The following is a 25,478-nucleotide window of genomic DNA, read 5'->3' as shown; positions in this document are numbered from 1 at the left end:
GACCGCGGGTCGCGTGGGAGCCCTTCTCCCTCCGCTGAGGGCCATGCGGAGGGCGCTTCGTTGTGCTGGTGACTGTAGGTGGAGGGAGGACACCGGAGAGCAATGGTTCCGGAGGGGATGCGTTTCCCAGCCGGGAGCGGTGACTGCCGTGCCGGTTGAGGGGTGATGCAATGGTAGTGGCAGCAGAGCGGTGAGGAGCGCTGAGCAGAGCCGGGCCGGGTCGGGTCGCGCTTCGGTGAGTGAGTGAGTGAGGACCGGGCCAGGGATGGGGCCTCGCTGAGAGGCTCCGGCGGGCGGGGAACGGGCTCGTTGGGCGGTTGTTGCCGCCGCCGTGACCAGTGCGGGTGGCCGGGAGCGGGGGTCCCTGCTGGGCGCGCTCCCTCGCTGCCTCCCTGCCGCGAGGGTGTTTTCATCCGCTCCCTGCGGGGCCGCAGCCCTGTGGCTGCATCGCCAGCGCGTCAGAAGAAAAAGCCTTTTGCCCTAAGCAGTGGGGCGGGGGGTGCCTCGTCGCTGGAAAATGTGGCCCAGCCCAGGGAAGGGAGAGTTAGAAAGTGCCTTTACCTTGCCCGGGCAGGCCTGTGGTGGGGAAGTGTTTCAGGGCCTCCAGGGTTAGAAACATGAGTTTGCTGGTTAATTTCATGCATAACCGTTCCTGGGCAAGAGCTCAGTTCTTAACAGCTGTAGTATAGTAAAGATTCGTATTAGACTTTATTCAGATGAGAGTGGTTGAATAGTCATATTATCTCAAGGAATCGCCTTGCATGCTTTTATTGTATTTTCATACACAAATTGATTACAATGAGTGGGAAGGTAGGTTTACTACAAAATGCATCCTATGTTGGAGTACTTCTTGAGGCATGTTTCACCCGATGTCTATGTGCATACTACCTGCCTTAATTTCACTTTTAATTTTTTGTTTTATTTCCAGGAGGCAAAACAGTTTTCAGGAACATAAGTGCTGGCAGACTTAAGTTCACATTCTTTCATTCATTCATGAATTTTTTTGGGGGGGACCTTTATATTGCTGTTCTTTTTGAAAGTCTTGTTGTACCCTCATAACAATATTTGTCATGGGAGACTTAACATAATGTGAAACCCTGGTCTTTGATTCTCAGGTCTCCAACGCCAGATTGAGTAGCAAACAGTGAAAATGATCATAGATCTGTGATTGTCATCCAGCTGGAAAGAGACATGAATACAGTTCTTTTCTGATACCTGTGCCAAGGATCATTTTTGAGCTGTTCATGATGTTTTCGTATTCTTTCATATTCATACCATATTCATATTTTCATGTTCATTTCATATTCATATTCATTTCATATTCATGATGCTTTTAATATTCTGAAACAGTCACAAGAGCAGTACCCATTGCAAGTTACCATGTATTACGTAGATAGAAAGAGTACACAATTCTTGGCTTTCAAGTTCACACTGTGAAACTGAGGCTTTTAAGTTCATTTTCAACTCTGGTCCGTCCTAAATATCCTAGTAGTCCATTCTCAAGTTCCCCTCTATCATTTTTATCCTCCAAATCTGTTTGCGTGCAGTATCTCATGTGTCTAGGACTGTTAGCCTTTGTAATATCAACAAGAAAGCAAGAAAATATGTCCTGATAAAATTTAGAATATCCAGACACTTCTTTTAAATGGTTTGCAATTGCATTTATGAATTTCAAAAGATAAAGACCTGTGTTCCAGATTACTGAATTCCTGGCTTGAATTCCACCAGAAAATAAGGACAGTACTGAAGTAAACAGAGAGAAGTTTTGGACAGCAGTCAATACCTTTTACATTCTCTAATTGTAATATCCTCATTTCTTGTTGCAGTGACTAGATACTTTTGCTGCTTCTTAACGAAAATGCACCTTCTTTTGGGTTTCTTTGCTCAGTTTAAATCCATAATATTCCAAACTTTTTGAAGAATATTTCTGTTTTACTGCTTCCAGTATGTGTGTGCTCAGTCTCAGCTGTAACATCTCAGCCTTTCTGAACAGAGGCGATCTATCAGCAGGAATGTACATTCAGGAATTAAGTTAAAACACCAAGTCACAACTTATTCTACACCAAAGAACAGCTTTTGTTACCTCTTTCTATTTTGTAAAATTTGAAGCCAGTAAAACTGGCATATTCCTACAGAAAGGGGGGTGTTAATCTTCATAAACATTTTCTGATATTAATTTACTCTATATACTTTCTTTTCCAGTTAAATATCTTGTGCCCATGAAAAAGAGGAAAATGCTAGTATCAAAATAAAAGAATCTTAGTAAATTGTAGGAATACATCACAGAATTGTTTCAGATGCTTCAAAGTATCTCTTTAAAATAACACTATCAAACTGTAAATAATGAAACTTGAAAGGATTGAGATTAGGTTAAAAACTTTACTATTACTGATAATACATTAGTTAATTATGTAATCTAAGCATGGTATCTGTGTTAATAGACTTAAGTCAATTAAATTAGCAACTGGATGTACACACTTCTTGGCTTTCTCAGGCTTTAGCTGAAATCTGGGAATATTGCAGCTGTCTGACAAACAAAGCATTAATAGTAGATATATTTTGGTAACCAGCAAGTTTCCAAATCTTTTTTTTCTAGGCTTTTTACAGTGGCAGTGCAAATATATACTATGTAAATATAACCAAGGTTGTGATTAGACTGATTATTTTGTAGAAGGAAGGTTTTGAAATACTGCTGAACAGCTAATGCAACGATTACATGCTTTTGTTTCTTTTTTAATTCCGGTAAAAGGGAGCCAAATGAACGTGTATTTTTGTTAACAGCTTTTATGATTCGCTTCAGTTACATATGTATCTTGTAAACTCAATCTATACATGCTTCACATGTAGCAATACATCGATAGTATGCTAGTGAGTCTCTCCTTGGCAAGTCAGTAGGACTTTACATGAGCACAGAGTTCTTCCTTCATGGACAGCATGACAGAGAATGCTTAGGACTTATGCTGTGTTTCCAACACACCACCATTTGCAACATTTGTATGAAATTAATTTAGTCTTTCAACTTGCATTGCGTTTGTCACTATCACATCTGAATACAATGCATGTAAAATAAGTGTCAGTTTATGAATTAAGATGACATCACTTTCCTCAAATAAAAAAGCCGTACGATAGCTTGGGTTATTGCATAAATTGGCCACATCAAATTGTGAGGCAGCACTTCACAACCTCCTATTATTTTTTGTGCATACTGCTGAGAAACAAATAGTTCCCTAAATTTAAAGCCTATGGCTTACCCAAAGTTTAATTGTTCTTTAGAAAGCAACATTTCTCACGGATAATCAGTGTGTTATGTAACATTTGGAGGAAAGCAGCAAAGGTGATGACTAAATTTTTCTCTTGTATATCTTTCTTTGGGCTGAAGTACTGTATTACACGTATTAAGACAAAATTGCAGATTATAGTTATAAAAAAATCTCATTATCATTCAGAATTTGACAGGGTATCAAGTAGTACAAAAACATTAACTAATCGGGAATCAGATAACCTCTACCAACTGTTTTGAGATGCTCTGAATCATATGTATATTTAATTACTTTTAGTTTTAAGTTTGACTTTGAAAAGGTGTTCTAGTGTTAAATACATAGGCAAACAACATTAAGAGTGATCTCTAAATTTATTTAGTACTTTTGTCAGTCTCAGTACATGTCTGTTTGAAATTGAAGCTCATTTTATTTATGTCTCCACATTTATCAATCTGATATGAATAGAATCAGGTATGGGGTCAGTATAGTTTTTATATTCTTATTCTGTTCACCTAATCTTCAAGATATAAATGAAAGAATAAAACACACTGGTTTTTGCCCTACAGTTCTCGTTGTTGCTGCTGTTTTGAATCTACAAGCGAAAGAATTGGAAGACATTAAATTTAGTTGAATTGTAAATAAACAGATCTTTTGCAGTCTGGCAAAATGGCTGACAGTCCGAACTGTGATGTGAAATCTCTGAGTCCACTTCAACTGTTTGAAAGAGTAACTGAACAAGGAGAGAAAGTCAGAGCCCTAAAAGCAGGAAAAGCAGCAAAGGTAATTCCATTTCATGTTTTGAACTCATCCTTTTTCAGTGTTGGTCTTTCTTTAAGCGTGCCGAAGAATATGATTATTTTGAGATCTATTTTGTATTGCAGTTAAAAAAAATCCTATTAAGAAGTATTTATGTCCATTTTGTGAACTGTGGGCATACCTGGAGCAAGGTAATCACTTGAAAAAGGAAAGATTTTACTCCTGAAGAAAGAACAGAGAATCTTAGAAGCCTGCTTCAGCTAGTTGACATGTTGTGTGACAGTATTTGGTTTTCAAGTAAAACTAATATCACTTTCAGTCTTCCCTGGTTTTAGATGCTTCATTAAAATGTTTTTCTCCAGCCATTATTGTACACATTAGCAAATACGTCTTCCTGCAACTATACTGGCAGTCCCTGCTTTATCTCCCTTAAGTAATTTAGTAATTTCCCATTAATTTAAAGTTCTCTATTCTGTCACCACTATGTTGGCAACGAGTGTTCAATTTTAATATGGGATCTCGTAGTGGATTGCTTCTGGGAGTAAGCCTTGAAAACTGAGAGTTGAATAAAGTGTTGATCTATTTATTGCTTGCATAAGGTGTTATGACAGCTTTGTACTAAAAAGGTCATAAATATTAAATTTTTAAAGAACTTTTTGTTCTAGTTTGTCTTCAAGTCTGCCAATGAACTGTAATGAATAAATTATTTTAAGATGAGCCAGTAAAAGCATTGTAAAGTAGATTATATAATAATTTACATTATAGTTAGGTATCTCAGAAATTTGTGCTTAAAATGTTACGCTTTATACCTCTGAAAAGCAGGCAGGCATGTTTTTTTCCTCAGGCAGAAATTGAAAAGTGAAACAGAGGTGCTTTAAATATCTTGGCAATGGTGATGCTTTAAATTATGCTGATTAGGAAATGATTGTCTCCTATTTGCTTTTCTTTTACCTTTGGCAGTAATGCTGCAAATGTGTAGTAAACACTTACCATTTATGAATAAAGGCAACTCAAGTCAAAGCATGGATGCAGGATTTGGAAAGGTTAGAACATTCATATAATTGTTTGTCTTAAGTATGTTAAGTACAGGTGGGTTTTTTCCTTTATTCAGGATGAAATTGATGCAGCAGTGAGGATGCTTTTATCATTAAAACTGTCGTATAAAACAGCAACAGGACAAGATTATCAGGCAGGCTTGCCTCCAAGAGACCTTGTATTAATAAATAATGGTACAACTAAAGAAGAGGATGAGGATTTTGTGGACCCCTGGACTGTGCAAACATCAAATGCTAAAGGCGTGGATTATGACAAACTCATAGGTACAAATCTTTCTTTTCTACTAAGGAATTTATGTAAAGCGACACTAATGACTACAAAACCATCAAGGGCTAATAACAAATCCTGATCAAAACTATTATAGGTAACATTTAATTTATGCCCAGTCTTAGCATTCACATTTCTGAAGAATTTGCTGTAGGAGCTGAAAATGTCCCAGGCAGGGATTTCCTATGGAAGACTTAAATACTTTGCAAATAACTTTTCAGTTCAAAACAAAAGCTTTACTTGCAGTTTGTTTTTTGACGTAAGAACTGTAATTAGAAGTTATGTTAGTGAAGATGCTTTGAGTATCTCATCTTCAGTGGCTGTGATGCAGAACAGCTAGAGCCTGGATCATTCTGGACAAGCTAGAATTCTTCCTACCATCGCTCCACATCTGCCTTGACTTCCGAATTAGGGAGGGCAGGGATGATCGAAAACTAATGCAGAACTTTGTAAGTGTAATGACTTTTTCAGAAGACATATCATCAAGCAGCCAAGTGCTGGCTGGGATGAAGAAGTGCAGCTCATTCAAAAAACATAAAATGCAATGGAAAATATTTTAGACAGAGGTGTTAGAACACTTGCAAAGTTTTGTAATTTAAGAAACAGGGATTTAGTTAATTTCTTTATTTGTTTTACAGTCCGCTATATTAATAGTTTATTTGAGTCTAGCATAGAAACAGGTGAGAGAACTGTTCATTAATTTTTAGTATTTTTGCCTTATTTTTCTTTCCATTATTGTCAGTCTTTGTATTTAGTACCTCAGTCGTACATTGCTGGTGTCTGCTTAGTAGCTTGTTTCTCACAATAAAGCATACACCCTTATGTGGCAGTAGCAGTATATTTTTGCTTTTGGGAGGTCAGTTGCTAGTGTCAGCATTCTTTTAACTTTGTTATTGTAAGATCATGTCAAATGTAGGTGCATATTGACTTAATGTGCAGAAGGTAATATGAGAAAGAAAAAACTGGAAACTGAAAAGTGTGCAAAAAAAATGTACGTCAGTGGGAGAGAAGGAAAAAAGATAATTGTTAGAATCTAGAAGTGGACAAGGTCTCTCATTGTCTTGTTACTTGTGTAGGGAGTATGGAGAAGGGTTTTTGTTTTCCTGGAGGAGTTTCTAAGTCTTCTAGAAAAGTGGGAAGAGTAGAATACTTGTGTTGGCCCAATCTCAAGGTCTTTCTGAGAATGAGTAGCATGACTCCACTGTAAATCAATTCTCTAAAGCCATGTTAAAGCCTGACAGCAATGCCCTTTTTTCCAGTAACTGTTTGTATACATATTACCTTTTGATCTGCCGTAGAGTGGTGAATTAGTCTAAAGGGTTTTTATGTGTTTACACTACTATCAGATTGGGGAATTTGGTGGATGAGTCATTTTGCCTGTTGTAAATGATGTGCTAGAAATTTTTCAAAGAATGCTACCCTAGCCACTTCAGAAGTGAAATAGTTATTGTTTGTTATTGGTAAACTTCTTCTTCTTCTTCTTCTTCTTCTTCTTCTTCTTCTTCCCCCTTTTAAAAATAATAAGTATCGTCCAAGAACTTGACATCTGATAGCTGTTACTGCAGAGGAAATTTTTGTGCCACCTATAATCTGTTTATTTACTAGTGGTACCAGAGAAAGTTGCCAGTGTGCTTGTGTTTTAAGTAAACAGAAGAAATGGAAGTGCTAAAACCACTATGTAATTGTAAGGGATATTCTTCTCAAATGGTTGTTCTAGACGTACACTTAAGTGTATGGTTACAACAAAACAGCCTGAAGATATCCTGGGAAGCAAGATTCTGTTCGCGAAGTACTAGACATGAATATTCCTTTAATTTTTCCTTTTTGTTTGTTTGGGCATAAGCAAAGAGCAGAGGGATGAGTGAGAAAGAGATTTGTATGTTAACCATGCTGATAGCTGAATATTGCAAGTGATAACAAAATGGTTGAAGTTGGTGGGGACTTCAGCAGATCATCTAGTCAACCCCCCTCCTCAAAGCAGAGTCAACTAAAGCAGGTTGCTCGGGACTTTGTCCAGTAGGATTTTTATTATCTCTGAGGATGAAAATCCCATGACTTTCCTGGGAAACCTCTTCCTGTATTTGACCATGTGCACAAAATTAACGTTTCTCATATGTTTAAATGGAATTTCCTTTGTTTAAGGTTGTGCCCATTGCCTCTTGTCCTTGCACTGGGCATCACTGGGAAGTCCGGTGCTGTCTTCTTTAGTCCTTACCACCTCCCCTAATTGTGTGTTTATACACATCAATAAGATCCCTCCTGAGCCTTCTCTTCCTCAAGCTCAGCAATCCCAGCTCTCTCAACCTTTCCTTGTATGACAGATGCTCTAAGACCTTCATCTTCATGGGCCTTTGCTGGATTCACTTTAGTATGTCCATGGCCGGAGCCCAGAACCGGACCCAATGTTCCAGATGTGTCTTTAACGGTGCTGACTAGAGGGGAAGGATCACCTCCCTTGGCATTCTGGCAGCACTGTTCTGAATGCAGCCCATAAGGCCTTTGACCTTCTTACACCACAGAAGCACGTTGCTGGCTTATGTTCAATTCCTTGTCTGCCAGTACCCTAGGACCCTGGGGTCTGTCTGCCAAGCTGCTTTCCAGCCAGCTGACCCCCTGCCTGTACCAGTGTGCAGAGTTATTCCTTACCAGGTGGAGGACTTTGCATTCCCTTTTGTTGAACTTCATGATATTATTGTCAGACCATTTCTCCAGCCTGCTGAGGTGTCTCTGAATGGCACCACAACCATCTGTTGTATTAGCTACCCATCCCTCCCAGTATTGTTTCATCTGCAAACTTGCTGAGGGTGTACTCTGTCCAGTCATCCACATCATTAATAAAGATGTTAAACGGTATTGGCCCCAATATCAACCCCCTGGGGAGCATAAATAATATTGGGCTCCAGCTAGACTTTGTACTCTGGGTGACAACCCTTTGAGCTTGGCAATTCAGCCAGTTTTCAGTTCATCTTACTGTCCACTTATCTAGTCCAGACTTTTATCAATTATCTATAAGAATGAGATGGGACACAGTATCAGAAGCCTTTCTAAAGTTGAGATGAACAATATCTGCTGTTCTTGCCTCATCTACTAGACTAGTCATATCATCATAAAAGGCTATTAAGTTGGTCTGGCATGATTTCCCATTCATAAATTCACACTGACTACTCCCAGTGAACTTCATGTCTTTGATAATGTTTGGGAATGTTTTCCAGGATTATTTGCTCCATCACATGCCCAGAGATTGAGGTGGGGCTGGGTGGCCTGTAGTTCCACAGATCCTTGTTCTTGCCCTTCTTCAAGGTAGGAGTGTCATTTGCTTTCTTCCAGCCTCCAGGAACCTTTCCCAGTTTCTATGACTGTTTAAAGATTATTGAGACTGGCCTAGTCAGTGAAGTTACTGTAAAACAAATAGTAAGGTATTAGTTTTCTGTATGCAAATATAACATGGCAATGGCAAAGAGGAAGAGTACATAATAACTTCAGCAAATGCAAATACACTTTTGAAAATGGCAGCTGTCAGGACTACTTATGTACAGCAAGTTGAAAGCTGCCTTTTGGTAAAAGCTAGAACACTGGAGAACAAAAGCATGCTAGGAATTTTTTTAAAGCTTGTTAGGGAATGGAGACAGTCCTTGTCAGAAGCTGTTTCAGAAGGCAGGTTCTTTGTGGATAGGAAGCATAAAATGTTTTGCACATCCTCATAAGAGGATAAGAGGAAATAGGTAAGGAAAATTTATGCAATTTTTTAGCAGGAAAGATGAAGATGGGCAATGAAGAGGGATTGTGTGGTCTGTAAATGTTTAGTAAAGGTACTTCGGCATTTACAGTAGAGTGTTCTGTATATCAGAGAGATTTTAATCACTTCCTGTGACAGTATATGCCCAATTAATCTGGGGCATTCTCATGTTCTGTTTGTGCAAGATTAGCTTCTTGCCAGTTTCTGTTGTTCTTCTGAACAAACATTTCGTACTCATTTGGTCTCTTTTTAGCATTCATCCAGATTGTAATTACTTTGCTATTTTGTAATGCATTTTATTTGCTAGGAGAAAATTCATTCGGTGACTAAGGTTTGCTTAGGAAAAGCAGATGCAATAACATTCAGAAAACATACGGATTAAAGCAGTGGTTGCTGAATCATGTACCAGCATTCATCTTTTTTTAGTGACATTTATTTTAATGGGTCAGTGGGTGGGCCCAGTGTTTCCCTTGTGTCATATCCTGCTTGATTCACCTGGAGTGAATGAACAATTGTAAGCAGGAACTTGTTTCCTATTAGATAATCGTGCAGAAACCAAGCTGAATGTTGCAGTTGATGCACCTGAGGGACAGGATGCCATCTAGAGGAACCAGGACAAGACCAAGAAGTGGATCCATGTGAACCTCATGAGGTTCAACAAGGCCAAGTGCAAGGTCCTGCACCTGGGTCAAGGCAACCCCCAGTATTGGACAGGCTAGGGGATGAAGGGATTGAGAGCAGTCCTGTAGAGAAGGACTTGGGGGTGAAAAACTGGACACGAACCGGCACTGTTCACTCACAGCCCAGAAAGCCAACCATATCCTGGGCTGTATCAACAGAAACGTGACCAGTAGGTCGAGGGAGGTGATTCTTCCCCCCTACTCGGCTCTCCTGAGACCTCGTGTGGAGTACTGCATTCAGCTCTAGAGCCTTCAGCATGGGAAGGACATGGACCTGTCGGAGCGAGCTCAGAGAAGGGCCAGGAAAATGGTCAGAGGGCTGGAATACCTTTGCTATGAAGAAAGCTGACAGAGTTGGGGTTCATGAGCCTGGAGAAGGGAAGGCTCCAGCAAGACCTTATAGCAGCCTTTCAGTACTTAAAGGGGGCTTATAAGAAAGATGGGGATAAACTTTTTAGTAGGGCCTGTTGTGATAGGACAAGGGGTAATGGCTTTAAACTAAAAGAGGGTAGATTTAGACTAGATATAAGGAAGACATTCTTTTACAGTGAGGGTGGTGAAACACTGGCACAGGTTACCCAGAGAGGTGGTAGGTGCCCCATCCCTGGAAACATTCAAGGCCAGGTTGGACAGTGCTCTGAGCATCCTGATGGAGTTGAAGCTGTCCCTGTTCATTGCAGGAGGATTAGATTAGATGACCTTTAAAGGTCCTTTCCAACCCAAACCATTCTATGATAAAATGCCTAGTTTTCCCTCCCATTTAGTAATTAATTCCTACTAACCTCATGTTTAATGATTATATACAAAGTTTTGTAGTAATGGTGTGCATAACCAGTAATTCTAGAAGAAAATCAAATGGATATAGAGGGTCTGGAATAGCAGAAGTGCTTGCCTCCAAGTTGATGCTCAGATTGGATACATTGCCACTCTCCTTTCCTGTCAAGATAGAGTCGTTATTTCAGTGAGGATTCCCGATTTTTTTTTTTTTTTTTTTTGTGAAAGGCTGTTCAGTGAATAATTCATGTAACAAATCAAAAAAACTTCACATAACGAAATTAACAACACATCCCCATTTTCAGCCAGAGTGTAGGAGAGGAACTACCTGTACACAGGGCTTCTCGGCATCCTGGTGCTCCAGGGTACGTGTTGGTCTGACTCGTCTGTCCCATCCCTCATAAATACCTTGAGAGCACTGCAGTCTGAATAGTCTTTTTTGAGATGTGTGCAAAGCCTTGATGGACTAAAAGTAGCCTCCATGCTGTGCTTTGGGGACCTGTAAAGGGACGGAAGGCCTCATTTCTTCCACAGGAAACAGCAAGGAATTAGTCTAGTCTAGTATAAGCCCAGTGTGTTTGAATATTGGGCTTTTCAAATTACACCAGTGTGCTTAATATTCTTTGCAGCCCCATTTCTTTGTAAAATGAGTTGCATACCCAATGCAGTACATTAGGTAACTAGCACAGATTGAGAGCTTTGCCTCCACCTGCAGTCAGTCACTTTCCTGTCCAGTGGTGTAAACTGTTAGCTGTCCAGTTAAGGATCATTACCATGTGCTAGTATATAACATTAGAAGCCTACCTGCTCTGGTGAAAAGTTGTAGTCTGAGGAAGGTCATTTTGGTTAATTCCAAAATTCCAGAAGGAAAGCTTTTAATGTTACTGGCTTCTGGCTTAAAAAAGAAAATTTAGAAGCAAGAACGTGCATAAGGAGGGAATTCAAAGTAAAGCTGATCGTATGTGGGGCTTTCAAAGCGATTGTTGTGTTTTCCACAGGGTGGAAGTATAGCAGTCGTGTAAGTCATAGTTTACTAGTTGCATAATGAATGATTTAGAATTAATTTCTTTGTTTCTACTTTCATTAGGAAATTGGCAAGACGTTTGAAATTTGTTGAGTGTTGGCAGTATATTCCTGTGGAATGATTATTTCCTGTTACAACTAGGAAGAGCCAAAGTGCTGCTCCTGTGTGGACATGTGTCTTATAACCATGGAATCTGCCAGTGTAGTCTCCCTGTAATAAGATAGTTGGAATAGATAGATCTAGTTAGTTTGTACAGATAAAATGTATCTTTACATTCAGAATCTCTATTTTGTTATCTACTTTGGCATTTTCAATAATTAATAGGGCAAGTTGTTCTAAGGTTGAATAGACCAGAATAATAGCAAAGAGGAGATTCTTGTCTAGATTTTTTGATCAAGTTCAAATCATGGAGCTATTAGGGTCCAAGAACTGGGGCTGGTGTATAGAAGGCTTTACTGAAGCTTTAAGGAAGAAATAAGACTTTCACAGTTCAGTTTTATTAGGATTGGGGAAAAAATACTGCTTTTTAACTCTATCAAAACCCTTTTTGAATGAAATGGCTACTTCTGAAAGTGTATTTTTATTAGCTGATTTCCTAATCCACCAAGTAATAAGTCTTATTTGATTGCCTTGAAGACTATTATGCATTACCTTTTCAAGCCTCTTGAGGGGAGCAGTGTCTACAATCACGCCCATATAAAAGAACTAAATTTGCAGAAGAGTATTTGGGGTTGGAAAGTGAAAAAAGGTGATCTGAGGGCAGAAAATTTAGACATTGAGAAGAACACTCAGAGCCTCACAGCCATTTTTATCCTGTGGCTTACAGCAGCCAAGTTACTGACCTAAATATGTTTCTTTGGAATGTTTTTTTTTGTGTTCTGAACATCAATACTTCTGCTGTAAGGAGACTGCAATTATAATCATTCATGGATGAAGCAATACTACATGTTGGGAATGGACTGGGCCTCCTAGCATAGAGTTAGGACTGCAAATGACTGCTAGGACTTCAGGCAAGAATCAGGAAAATCTAGCCATTTTACCAGAGGCTTGAAGAAAGAGGTGTCCTTTTTAATCTAGACTACATTGATATGCTATTGGTAATCCAAGATCTGATTGTAGCTATGCTATGCTTACCTTTTTTTTTTTCTTTTTTCTTTTTTTCTTTTTTTTTTTTTCACATTTTATGATTATAGTTCGGTTTGGCAGCAGTAAAATTGACACAGATCTGATCAATCGAATAGAAAGAGCTATTGGGCAAAAGCCTCACCGCTTTCTACGTAGAGGAATCTTTTTTTCTCACAGGTGAGGATTTATTGTTTTAAAATTCAAAAAGGTCCTATTAGGTGGACTTTCTGTCAACATTACTAGGAGAAACTTACGACTAGCAAAAGACCATGTTCCTTTATACCAAGGCAAACCAACTGTGTCACTTGAAATTAGCAACTACTGCAGAGACTTCCCCTGGCAGCACTTGAAACCCTTGGTTGCATTGGTTTCTTATATATCCTCAGTAATCCCAAAGTGAAGAAATGTGCACAGAATCTTTGTACAGGTTCCATTTCAGCTCTATGTTGGCGGCCAGATACAGGCGTTGGCCTAGCAGAGAACTCCAGGGCTCCTGTGGTGTCACTGCTGATGTCAGCAAGGGTCCGTGTGAGCTCTGGACCTATGCATCTGTATTGTTACATAAAAAAGGCTCAGGGAATAATCTTAAACATCAGCTTATTGTCAGCATGCGTGGGCTTTTGGCCTATGGCAACTAGCATGTTTCAAATAAGTGCCTGAGCATGACTCGGGGCATAACCTCCACCAGAGACCATTCCAAGCTGGTTGTTTGAACCTGTTTGGGAAATGATTCCCAGCTCTGTTTTACTAGGCCTTAGAAATTATTATGCAATTAAGTGATTTTAAAATATGCACATTTTTTATTTTCATTTAAATATTAAATTTTAATTTAATTTTTCTTTGAGTTTTTTTGATGGAGGCTGAAGGAGACAATACCTTTCATGAATTAAAAGAATTAACAAACAAAACCTTTTTCTAGGGCACTTACCGTACAATATCTTATTTACAAATACATTTGGCTTTAAAAGCACTCAGATTTTGAACAGAAGCTTTTTGTTGTGCATGTTTCTTCCTAAAGAGTTGCACCGTGTTTTCTCTGGGTTTTTTTAGAGATATGGACCAAATCCTCGATGCTTATGAAAATAAGAAGTCCTTTTACCTTTACACAGGCAGAGGGCCGTCCTCTCAGGCAATGCATGTTGGTCATCTTATCCCATTTATATTTACAAAGTAAGTGATTTCTACCATTTGTATTGATCAAAACATTTTGGAAATGTTTAATGTGGTTTATAGAACTGCTGAAATGATACATTACAAAGAGTTTTGGTTATGTGAGGTGAATATTAATGAACTTAATGCAATCTTATCTTTTCACTAAAATGGTCGTAATCCCTGCGTCGCCATAAAGCACTCTTCCTTGCACCCTTATCCCTGTGGCACTCCTTAGAATTTTTGTTCTTAAAAATGAGTTTGTGATGAGACTGGGTAACGTTGCCATGTAACATGGTGCCTGCAGCACAGAGACATGGGACTCGAAGAGCTAAAAGTCTCTTTGAATTCTGTTTCCATTGCAAATGATGACCCCTATCGTATGTACAGGAAACCATGTGTAAGTCTTTTTTTCCAAGTAAGTTGTCATCATAATCTGTATAAAATGTTTATTTATCCTGTTCACATAAACATAACTGCATATGCATACAAAGAAAAGAGAAGCAGACCTCCTATACTTTTGCTTAAATGTGTAAAAATATTTTAGCTGTGTGATTCATGTCCCTATTTTAACTTACTTCGCGATAAAAATCTTTCTGTATTTATTAGGTGGCTTCAAGAAGTGTTTGATGTTCCCTTAGTTATACAGTTGACTGATGATGAGAAATACCTTTGGAAGGACCTGACAGTTGAGAAGGCACATGAGTATGCTAGAGAAAATGCAAAAGACATCATTGCATGTGGTTTTGACATCAACAAAACCTTTATATTTTCTGATTTAGACTATTTGGGGTAAGTATAAATTTTTTTAGGGCATTGTAATGAAAAAAAGTGTCTGTATTTTCTCTCCAGCTTTGACAGCCAGCAATGTTTTAATAAAGGTACATAAATTTGAAAGCTTCAAGGCAAGTTTTACAACACTTAAAATAGAAACATTCTAATTTTTCTGCTAAAATTTATTTGTATAATATTGTCATTCTCCTATATAACATATGAACACATACTTGTGTGTGCAGTGCTTAAATTTAAATTATAAGAAATATATTAAACCAGCTAAATTGTAAAAATACCTAAACCACCAAGAAACCTCCAGACTGATTTGTTTAAGATGGTATCAGAATCTCTGAGATGTGTTTACACTTTATCTGCATTAACAAAAGTCATTCTTAGAAACTTGTTGTGGTCAATTAATTTAATAATACAGCATGAAAAATTATTATTTGAACTTTGAGTAAAATTTAAAGAAGATTTAAGAAAAAGAAACTGCTATTGGAACTGCCGTCTCGGAAGAAAGAAGTTTTATGGCAGAGTTCAGAACTGAAGCTGTGGCCTTTGTTTTTCCATGTGGGGTGATGAGCTTCCTTAAAGACTGGGATGAGAGAACGTGTGGTTTAGAGATGAACTGTATAACATACAGCCCCCAGAACGTGGAGTCTACAAAGCAGTTTTTCCTCCTTTCAGTCTCCTGGCTTTCCTGCCGTAGAAAGTTGCATCAACACAGATCAGTCTTGTGGCTGAATGAGGGCAGTTCAAAACTGCTGTTTCTTTCGCTTTAGCTCCTCAGCAGAAATAAAAAATAGTTGCTGAACTATTTTTAATTTGGAAATGCTGGTGCCCTATTTGGTGACAAAGTCCAACCCGTAAACTTGGCTTGTAGAAAATGAGAATTTGGAGGATGTGAACTACTAATCCTTCAGTGAACTGCAGTGTCCTGTATGGGATACACACTGGGGGTAGCAAGCAACACAGAAGACATGATCCATTCAGGTTGCCTGAGTTTACAGAGAATTATAAAATAAGTAAATTTCAGGCTCCATGAGGTGTTTTGGCACCATTTCCAAATCAAAATATTTCTGGGTTTAGACTGTTAATTGTGACAAAAATATGTTTGCTGTAAGTGTTGGAGTGAGGGAAGAATAAATTAAACTTTCAAGGCACAGAATTTTTGTTTGTTAATAATTTTTTAATTGTTAATCTCACTGGGCCACAAAAAGCCTGAAATTGTGAGATTTAGTCCTGCAGGTTTTTTGACGTTCTCAGCTTTTGGAGTGAAAGTTTCTACCTACACATTTCTACTCTTACTTTATTTTGCCACTTTTTCTCACAGGACAAGTACTGGATTCTACAAAAACATCGTCAAAGTTCAGAAGCATGTTACATTTAACCAAGTGAAAGGAATCTTTGGCTTTACAGACAGCGATTGCATTGGTAGGAAATAATGAGTCACTAGAAGTGATGCTTGCTTTCACTTTCTATGGCACTATTTAAGTAATAATTTAAAGAGATTAGTATCTGCCACTCACAAAACTGTTAGAAAAACCAAGATGATCCATGTTTCTAGGCTGATTCTAAAAGGCTGTTATTGTGATTCCTTCAATATAGAAAATACTTTATGGTGAGATTTCTAGTATAATATCTACCTTTATGGCCTTAGTAACAGCCAAGTACAAAACAAAAGTGTTGAAGTGCCCAGGATAGAAAACTTTTGGATATTTTTAATGTATGTAGTGATTGAAACTATAGTCAGTTATGCCTCCTAGAAATTTCCGTACCAAAGTTATATAGAAGCATTTCTCTTCAGAAAAGGTTCTATTAATACATACACATGTATGCATATGAAAAAAATTAAGGAGTGCTCAAAAGCCTAGTTACAGAAAGGTGCTGGGTAAATCTGTCTTCCATTTACTTCACTATGATTGCAAATTTCTATCACATTGGCCAAAAAAAAGATTGTGTCAAAGATAGCATTGAAGCCTTGGTGTTCCTGAGCACTCATAACATTTTTTGACCCATAATTGAGTGAGTGACAGCGTTTCAGCATTCACTGTAACTAAGGGACAGATTCCTACTTGTTTTAACAGTGCTCTAATGAAAGTTCATATTGTGGTAATGACTTCATTACATGTTTGGAAAAATCTGCTATTTGCTTTCTGTTCTGAGAGGGTTTTGATCAAGGAAGCAGGTTGGTCACCATGTGATTAAGCACTGTATTAAAAAAAAAGCTAGACACATTTGAGATGCTTCATGAGTACAGCATGCATATAGCAGTGAGTAAGATCTTAGAGGGGAACTTGCCTGAGAAGTATCTCTGTAGTCATTCTCTCACAAAGAGGGGGGGGTGGGGAAAGCAGCTCAGTGGTGATATAGTCAATTGTATTTCTGGGAAGGGTGGATAGTTCAATGATGAAGAGAGTATGCACTGATGAACCTTTTCTGAAACCTGTGATCACAGCCTGCCTTTTTTCTTTAGTTTCTATGTTCGTTGAAGGATTGTTGACATCATAGAAGGCAAAAAAATAAAGGTTCCTCAGATAAGGCAACACTGTTTGATAAAGATAGATGTGGGTCTTCAACTGTCTGAATGATTCGCTTGTGCACTGTACATATTTCAGAAAGTTCTCTCTATTTATCATTGCTTATAATGGCTGCTTAGCTTTCCCAAACATGTTGTTTTCCAGGAAAGATCAGCTTTCCTGCTATTCAAGCTGCTCCATCTTTCAGTTCATCATTTCCACAGATCTTCAATGGCAAGGAGAACATTCAGTGTCTTATCCCATGTGCTATCGATCAGGTAAGAAAGTCATATTACTTGATTTGTTTATCATGGATTTGGTTTTGTAACATACTATTTAAGCTTTGTGGTGGTATATCAAAATATCTGGAAAACATTCTTGTAAGCACTTTTCTGGGGCAGAAGCTGGAAGAGATAGAAGGATGTTGTGCTGTGTCCTGATGAAGATGAAGGCTTAACCCAACAATCATGTATTCATGCATTGCGCATTCTTGTGTAGTCTTGGATCTATCTTGATCTCAATCCAGTTCACAGTGAGCTGACATCTGTGAAAGCAAAGTAACTATGCAAAAGTATATTGACATGGGGGTAAGAAGATGATTTTGGCCATCTCCATAGTAACTAGGACAAGATGTAATGGGCTCAACTTGCCCCACAAGAGATTTACATTGAACCATAGGGAAGAACCTTCTATCAGTGAGAATAAAGAAGCACTGAAATAGTTTGCCAGAAAGGCTGCAGAACCTTAACAATTCAGATATATTTAGAGAGGATGGAAGACCATCAGCTACAAGCGACATCATTACTTTTAAATAAGCATTGTTTCTAGGAATCAGATTCTGCACTCTCTGAATCTTTAGCTATTTTAGTCACAAGGATGGTCACTGGAAGATCATGTAATTACATTCATCACCACAATATTAGATGGTAATATTATTGCAGTTGGTTTAAGTCAGGTCATCAGCACAGCACTGCCAGCTTGATCACTGATTTAGTTCAGATTCTGTGCTGGTTATTAAACGTTTTGGGAGGAAGCTTTCATTTTTAGTCTGCATCAGTCTCCAGGTGTAATCGACTTCATATAAGTCTTTGTAAATATGCCTATTAGCTGAGGGAATCAGAGTGTACAACAAAAGTATGAGAATGAAAAAAGGGATTTTGTTGGTTTGTTTCTTGGGATGAGCTGGATTGGAAGTAGGTTCTAGGACACTTTGTGATTTGGGTTTTTTTTTCTGGTTTTGGTTTGGGTTTTCTTGAGGCCACATGTTAAGGCATAAACAGGTCAGCACTAATCAGCTTTTAAATCACATTTTTCAACTTTATTCTGTGCTTTTATTGATGGTTGTTCTAGGATCCTTATTTTAGAATGACCCGGGATGTAGCACCTAGAATTGGACAGCCTAAACCAGCCTTACTGCACTCAGTCTTCTTCCCAGCCCTGCAAGGAGCACAGACAAAAATGAGTGCTAGTGACCCAAACTCCTCCATCTTCCTCACTGACACACCCAAACAAATCAAGACAAAGGTAAGGACCTGCAAAACCTGAGAGTGCAAAGCTTTATAACAAAAAGGAATGGTGGTCCTCGTGGTTTCAATGATGAAATCTGAATCCTTTTTCCCATACGTTTCATGGTAAAGCATCTTCAGAAATTGACTGAGTTATGCAGATTTAACTAGACTATCAAATACAGTCTTTTGCCTTGCCAACTAGTTAAACAGTACAAATATTACCTAGAATAACATACAAAACATCATGTTTGTTTATCTGATACCTGCAGAGCAGTGGTGTAAAAATAAGCACTGTGGAGACTCATGCTCTAAAAACAAATATTTTGTTTCCATAGTTTTGAAATCTGACAGTCCTTGGTGTAAATCAAATAAACAGCTCACTCTTTTGACTGCCTTTCCACGCTGAGAGAACCAAGCATTGCAGGGTGTCAGTTGCAACACAGGTCAGGCTTTTCCTGCTACTTGGGGATCTACTGCTGCCATGCATTCCTCCCTCCAGTTCATAAATAAATATTATGTTGAATTTCATCTGAGTTTTAGAAAGGGTATTTTCTCCCATGTGAATGCCTTTTCAAGTTCAAAGGAAAATCCCTCTTACCCAGTGTCAGAGGATTTGGTTTGACAGAAGTTCACCTGTGTTGTGTTATTTTAAAAAAAAAAAAAAAAACAGTCTCCGGAAAATGATTTATAGGCATGATAACCAGACATGAAATAACTATCAATCAGAACAAGAAAAAAGATGTATGTGTTTTTTCTGCTGGATGGGCTTGGATTAATTCTTTTATGGTTGACAAACCTATGTATAGATCAGATTCTTCTACAGCCATCTCATAATGATTCATTATCTTATGTAGAAACCGATTAAACAGTACTGTTTTGAAGAATTGGAATTTTTCATGTGTTTGGATTATTATAATTCCAATTTATTTACACAATTACAGAGCTGTGTGTTTTTTTAAAAAAGCTGTAATTTCAGAATAGAGGATACATAGTGGTAGTGTTAGTAACTTTCTTCCATTTTTTTCCTGGCAAGTAGCTAGTAATCTGCAGAGAGATCCAAGATGCCTTATGCCCAGTTAATAAGTCCTGTTTATGCTATCTGCGAAGTAGGTTGGAAAAATAACAAAATAGTTTTAGCTACTTGGAATGTAAAAGCTATAAAGAAAAATTTCTGAACATAATGTAAAGTATTGAGTAATGAAGGACAAGCGGTGATTTATTTCAGCTTCTGAAACCCATCAGAAATAATTATGGAAATAGAGCTTGAGTAAAAGACCAAATATTGTTATGGCCAATAAATTAAAAAATAGAGAAGGAAAGGTCTCTTCCAGTGATGGATGAAGGTTAAAAAGAGAGTCCCACTGCTGCACACAAAAAATTACTGCTTACAGCATTTTTCAGATTATTAGGATGTCGCTAAGTAATGGGGTTCAAAACTTACAGGTAATAGAAAATGAAAAATTACTACATATTGGGAAAGGCTGAGAAGCTTCTGAGAAGTCCATGGACATGAATGGCAACATTTCAATAAACTATTCTTGTTTCACCTATCAGCACCAAATTACAACTCAATTATTTGTTTGGTTTCCTAGAAAGTGTTATTTAAATTCTAAGCCTGTACTAATTCAGGGAAAAGATCAATGCATCACTGTAGATAAATCATTGAAACCCTCGGTCAAGGAGTAGATGCCAGAATATGTAAAAAAAGAACTTGAGATTAATATAAGAAACATTTTATATAAAGCAACAATGTGCCTTCACCTGGCGTATTGTATTTCATCCCTCTCATCTTAGTAAAAAGACAAAACTGTAGAGACGAGGGACATAGCAAAAAATTCATACAAAGAATTTCAAATTCTGGTAAGGAGAGAGGTAAGTGCAAAACAATATGTAAAAACTTGGTTTTACAGATATGGAGGCAGCTATTCAGACTGTCCTACAATATAATAGGTGTAATGTGACAGATGGTGGTTCATTTTCTGAAGATATAAATCAGTGCAATTTTTTGTATGTAATTCATTGCCACAAGACATCATCTGTAACTGGTGGTTAGAAAGATGCAAAAAAGCACTAGACAGTCATACAGATAGTAAGAATCTTCAGAAATTTTAAATATATAACAGCTTCTACATACTAGAATTAATAAAAATTAAAAAAAAAATCTACTTCATACACACGTGTGTCTCTGGGCTGGTTGATGATGATACCTGAAAAGATACAAGAGCCAAATGACAGCTCAGCTTATGGTTGAGAAATACTTTCTTCCTGACAATTTATTTTCTTTAAATTTGTAGGAAGATTAGCATCTTCTGAGAATTCTACACATGTATAAATTTTTAAAACAGGCCAGTAGCTTCTGAATTTACTGGGAATGGGAGTAGCAGGTAGATCTCTTCACCAGTGCAGTTTATGTGCCCATAGGAAGATATGCTTAAAAAGAGGGGGTGAGAGTCAGCAAGTATTCCACTTTTAGACTGAACAATTGGGCATTTGTTTAATTTTAGCCATTCTAACCAGAGTTTTGTAATCTTTGATTTTGCTTTCTCTTCTTTTCCTTTTCCCTGAAAAGAGGAGGCAGCTAAAATCTCTCTAGGATTTCTTCAAAAATTCTCCATGTCTCCTCCATCTCTTTCAAAATTAATTTCTTGATGAAGTAAATACCTTATTTTTTTCTTACATGAAGGACACTCCCTGTAAGCACAAATTCTATCCAACAGAAAACAGCTTCAGCAAAAGGAACTTAAAAGCTTTTTAACTGACTCTTGGGTGGATTATTTTAAATTTTTGTTCATTTTCATTTGAATATGTGGTCTGAAGAGTATGTGTGTAGCCGTTTTTCCTTGCTAGATTCTAATGACCTCCTTTTGCCTCCCTGCTTTGGTCCTGAGGCTCTGCATTAACTTGGCCCACTCGCACTTCAGCTAGTCCTTAATACAGAATTTGGAGGATCATGATAGACCTCCATTTACAATATAGTAATCCAGAATTTAGTAGAAATTATACTATAACATTATTATGTTGTTTCAGATTAACAAGCATGCCTTCTCAGGAGGCAGAGATACTATTGAAGAGCACAGAAAGTACGGAGGTAACTGTGATGTTGATGTGTCTTTTATGTACCTGACTTTCTTCCTAGAGGATGATGACAGGCTTGAACAACTGAAGCAGGTAAGTAGCCAAGTTGAAGATAATATTATCCATTCCTGATTGTGAGGACAAAGCTGTAACTAAGTCCTCAACAATGCTGAAACTTAAGTCCTATGAACCTTCTCCAGGAAGGTAATTGTGTTGTCATCCTTACGCTCCTCATCCTTTGCAATTCAGTATTAAGATCTTTGTATTTGTTTGTTTGCAATGTGCTTCTTTCTCACAGACCAATCTATCTGTTCTTTAAGGAAAAAAAATTAAAAAAGAAGAATCCATAGTATTTTAATAGGGATCTCCGGCATAGTGTAGGACAGTATCTCCCTTACCTTTCAAATGTGGCCGCTGTAGGATTGGTGTTAATTGTATAATACACTCTGCCTGTTCCTTATCTGCAAGGTACCTAAATACTCTGCAAAACTACAGAAGCTTATGTCTAAAGCTTGCTGGTTTTTTGTTTTTTCTTATTATCACAAGAAATGTAATGGCTATGAGGAACTGATTCACTGAGACCAAGCAGAAATTGGGTTTCATATGGGTTTGAGGAAAATGCACCTTATCTTGTAGACTTTTTCCCCCAGGGGTGGTAGCAAGACATTTCACTTCATTCAGCTACACGATCACCATCAATACTAGGCAGCATGCATTCTCTGTGAGGCAGTATCAGCATTGATGGTACCCATGTCACATTGGTTTATGAGCTTTCTCATGCTGGCAACAGCTGCAAGAAAGTCAAAAGCTGCAGATTCTTCTCCAACCCTCTCTTGCCCACACCGGAGCGGAGTTGGATAGCTACTAATCCCCATGCCGACTGTTGCAAATTTCTCATGGAAATCTGGAGCACCTTTGACTTAATGAGCTGTTTTCCATTAGTCTCCAACCACTGCAACAGTATCAGTCTAATTCTGCTGCAGAGACAAAGCCTAGACCACAGCTAGAAGCTTGCTGCAATGCTGCCTCTGAACCAGATTAGAAAACATGAAGTCACGGCTTACAACGGCAGTAATGGAACTGTTGCAGTTAATGGTACCAGAGGAATAAGCTTTCAGAGAAAGCAATGTTAGTGGGTTTTATAACAAACAAACAAAACCAGAAAAACTCACCACCCCCAAAAACCACCACTGGAATTACAGTTCAGTTCATTGTTACTGTATTTTACTGTTGCTGAGTGAGCATCAGCAAGTTACACCTTGACTTGATACTACAAATGGCTTGATGACAAGGGGAAGTAAGATTATCATGGGTTTTGTTATTTCAAATCGTAGCTGGACTGCCCCAGCCATGGGCTGAACCAGTCAGCTGGTAGCCTGTGCTTCTAGCTAAAGCATTTTCAGCGTCAGAGCAACTGAATGCATTGCCAACTGTGAATATGACTATTAGTAAGAACATAGATTCTGAGTCTTTGCTATAAAAAAGTATTTGAATCCCATCTAATCTCTTACCCAAATGCAGTGAGAGAAAAATACGAGAATTTGTAGCTCTTATTGCAAAAAACAGTTTAGGGTGACTGTTTAATTGAACTGGGATTCCAGGGAGAAAAACATGCAGTTTCCTGAAAATAATTACAGGATTTCCCAGTTACATTCTTGTGAATGTAGCTTATTCAGTCCATATAAATTGTCATGTATGAAATTGCCCAGCTGCCTTAATCTTTTTTTGCAAGTTACATCTTCAGAATGATACTGCATGTGCTTATTTTTAAGGCATCCAAATCTGTATTTGTTAGGGCCAGGCTTTTAAAGAAATACTCGTCACTGAGTCTTTTTCCATATAGCACCACATTTAGTAATCAACACTTTCTTGACAGGCATACACAAGTGGGGAATTGCTCACGGGGGAGCTGAAGAAGGTCCTTATTGAAACATTGCAGCCCTTGGTAGCAGCTCATCAAGAGAGACGGAAGCAGGTCACAGATGAAATAGTGAAGCAATTCATGACTCCACGGAAGCTAGCTTTTGAATTTTGAAGAAATGTGTATGTAACTTACCACTTGATTAAACCAAAACCAAGTAATTGTTGTCTTCTGTTGTATGTCATCACTCCCTAGTTATATACAGCCTGCAATCAGTGCTTTATAAATACTGCTTTTAATGAGTTAATTACCATGAACATCAGAGTACAGGCAAAATTAAAAACAGGACTCTATTTAAAATCAGAGTATATGAGAAAATCTTGCAGAAAAGCATGTCTGTCAGCACAGCATTGTATTTTATTGTATTTCATGTTGAAAATATAAATTAAAATTCCATTTTGATGATAAAGCCTAACTTGTAAATTGTTTCAGATATGTTGGTAAGAGGTCATATCTCAAACTAAAAACTAATAGCTCCTACTAACCATTAACTGTGTACCTTGGTTTACTAGACTGCATGTCCTTTTGCGCTACTGGGAACATGCTGCACACAAAAAGATAGTGAATGTTACAAAGTAGAGTACACAGTGACATGGGCCTGGGACCGATACAGAAATAATGATCTGTGAGTTGAACATGGGAGAAAGAATATCGGGGTGGTGTTTTGCTATCATCTTCTTCTGTGACCTGGGGCAAGTCATAGAAATCTCACTGTACTTTTGTTTCTGCAGCTATTTAACTGGTCTGAATGCCTCTGGAGGGAGGAGGTTATCACAAGGTTATAAAGTTCCTTAATAATCTCGGATGGAAGATAATATAGAGATGCAAATTTTAGTTCCCAGTTATAAAAATTACTGAGCATTAAATCATGCTGTGAAAAGGAAGTTGCTGCTGGACACAGGGATACTTCTAGTACTGTCCTGCTTTACTGCACCAGGTCATTTGAACTAGGAGTGCTTATTTTAAGATGTATTCCAGTAAGAAAATATACTTTAAGTACCTCATGTAATATTTAATTATCTCCTTTCTTAAAAAGAACTTCAATGTCTTTGCTATGATTTATGGAAGAAAAATTCAAATTATTAACTAATTAGTTTTGATACATACAAGACAAATCTATCAGTTTGCATTCAACGCTGTATTTATAAAGAATAGAAAGTTGCTAGCCCGTAGTCTTATCTGCATCAAACAGGTGGGTATTGATGTGTGGTATTTGCAAATAATTTAAAAATATCAGGCAGGCACTTGAATGAAATGTGAAAGATACAAGCTTTAACAGGGTCTGTACTGTGGGGCCTAGTAGACATATATCAACTGTAGCATTCTTTAAAAAAACAAAAAAAAACAATAAAAAACAAAAAAGCAATACTTTTAATTTCGGTGTAAACCTTTGAAGTCAGCTGATTGCACTTGAGTTAAGGGAGAAGTTTCAAGGATGAGACTTCTCGCCAACTTCAGCAGACCTTGGATCAGCCTGTTAGTACATGAGAATGTGCTGAGCTATTTGTGCTGCCTGGAGTGGCTGCCACTGCCTTCATAGCAGCGGCAGTTCTGTAACACAGTGTGCTAGTCCTCTCCAGCAGTGACCTTGCCTTTCGGAGATGGAATTGCCTGTGTGCCAAGTTGTGTATGAGGTGAACCTGTTTGTGTGAGGAACCAAGGAAAGACTGAAATGCAAGGCAAATTTCGTTCTATTGCATGCATTTCAAACTTGTGCTGAAAATAGCCATGCTTAGGTTTTGTCTTTTTCTCTACAGTTTTTTTACATTGCTAATACAATGCCATTGACTTTAATGTATTAAAGTATGTAAGTAAATGTAAAAACTGGCAACTGTGTCTCTCTATAGCCCACAG

The 25,478-nt window shown here is 38.0% G+C and overlaps 1 protein-coding gene across 3 annotated transcripts; it reads left to right on the top strand.

Annotated features, from left to right (window-relative positions):
* Positions 1–122: 122 nt before the first annotated feature.
* Positions 123–23,785, top strand: WARS1 (tryptophanyl-tRNA synthetase 1). Of its 3 annotated transcripts, none has more exons than XM_005230590.4 (11): positions 123–235; positions 3,827–4,040; positions 5,128–5,335; positions 12,747–12,855; positions 13,729–13,848; positions 14,437–14,619; positions 15,935–16,035; positions 17,286–17,398; positions 18,471–18,644; positions 21,656–21,796; positions 23,580–23,785. In XM_005230590.4, the coding sequence occupies exons 2-11, from the start codon at positions 3,927–3,929 to the stop codon at positions 23,736–23,738; spliced, it is 1,422 nt and encodes a 473-aa protein (XP_005230647.1). In that variant the 5' UTR covers positions 123–235; positions 3,827–3,926; the 3' UTR covers positions 23,739–23,785. The 3 variants fall into 3 exon arrangements, with proteins under 3 accessions (XP_005230647.1, XP_013160756.1, XP_027632908.1); XM_013305302.3 differs by having other exon boundaries at positions 133–235; positions 3,907–4,040; XM_027777107.2 differs by having other exon boundaries at positions 173–243.
* The last annotated feature ends 1,693 nt before the right edge of the window (positions 23,786–25,478 follow it).

The sequence above is a fragment of the Falco peregrinus genome, chromosome 1, assembly GCF_023634155.1.
Source record: "Falco peregrinus isolate bFalPer1 chromosome 1, bFalPer1.pri, whole genome shotgun sequence".
Classification (NCBI taxonomy): Eukaryota; Metazoa; Chordata; class Aves; order Falconiformes; family Falconidae; genus Falco; species Falco peregrinus.
This window is presented reverse-complemented; position numbering and strand designations above follow the sequence as displayed.

Bases quoted from the DNA above. Each gene is read 5' to 3' on its own strand.
- WARS1 (XM_005230590.4), top strand. From the start codon at position 3,927: ATGGCTGACAGTCCGAACTGTGATGTGAAATCTCTGAGTCCACTTCAA. The intron at 16,036-17,285 runs GTAGGAAATAAT...GTTGTTTTCCAG, and splicing joins TACAGACAGCGATTGCATTG to GAAAGATCAGCTTTCCTGCT. The intron at 21,797-23,579 runs GTAAGTAGCCAA...CTTTCTTGACAG, and splicing joins GGCTTGAACAACTGAAGCAG to GCATACACAAGTGGGGAATT.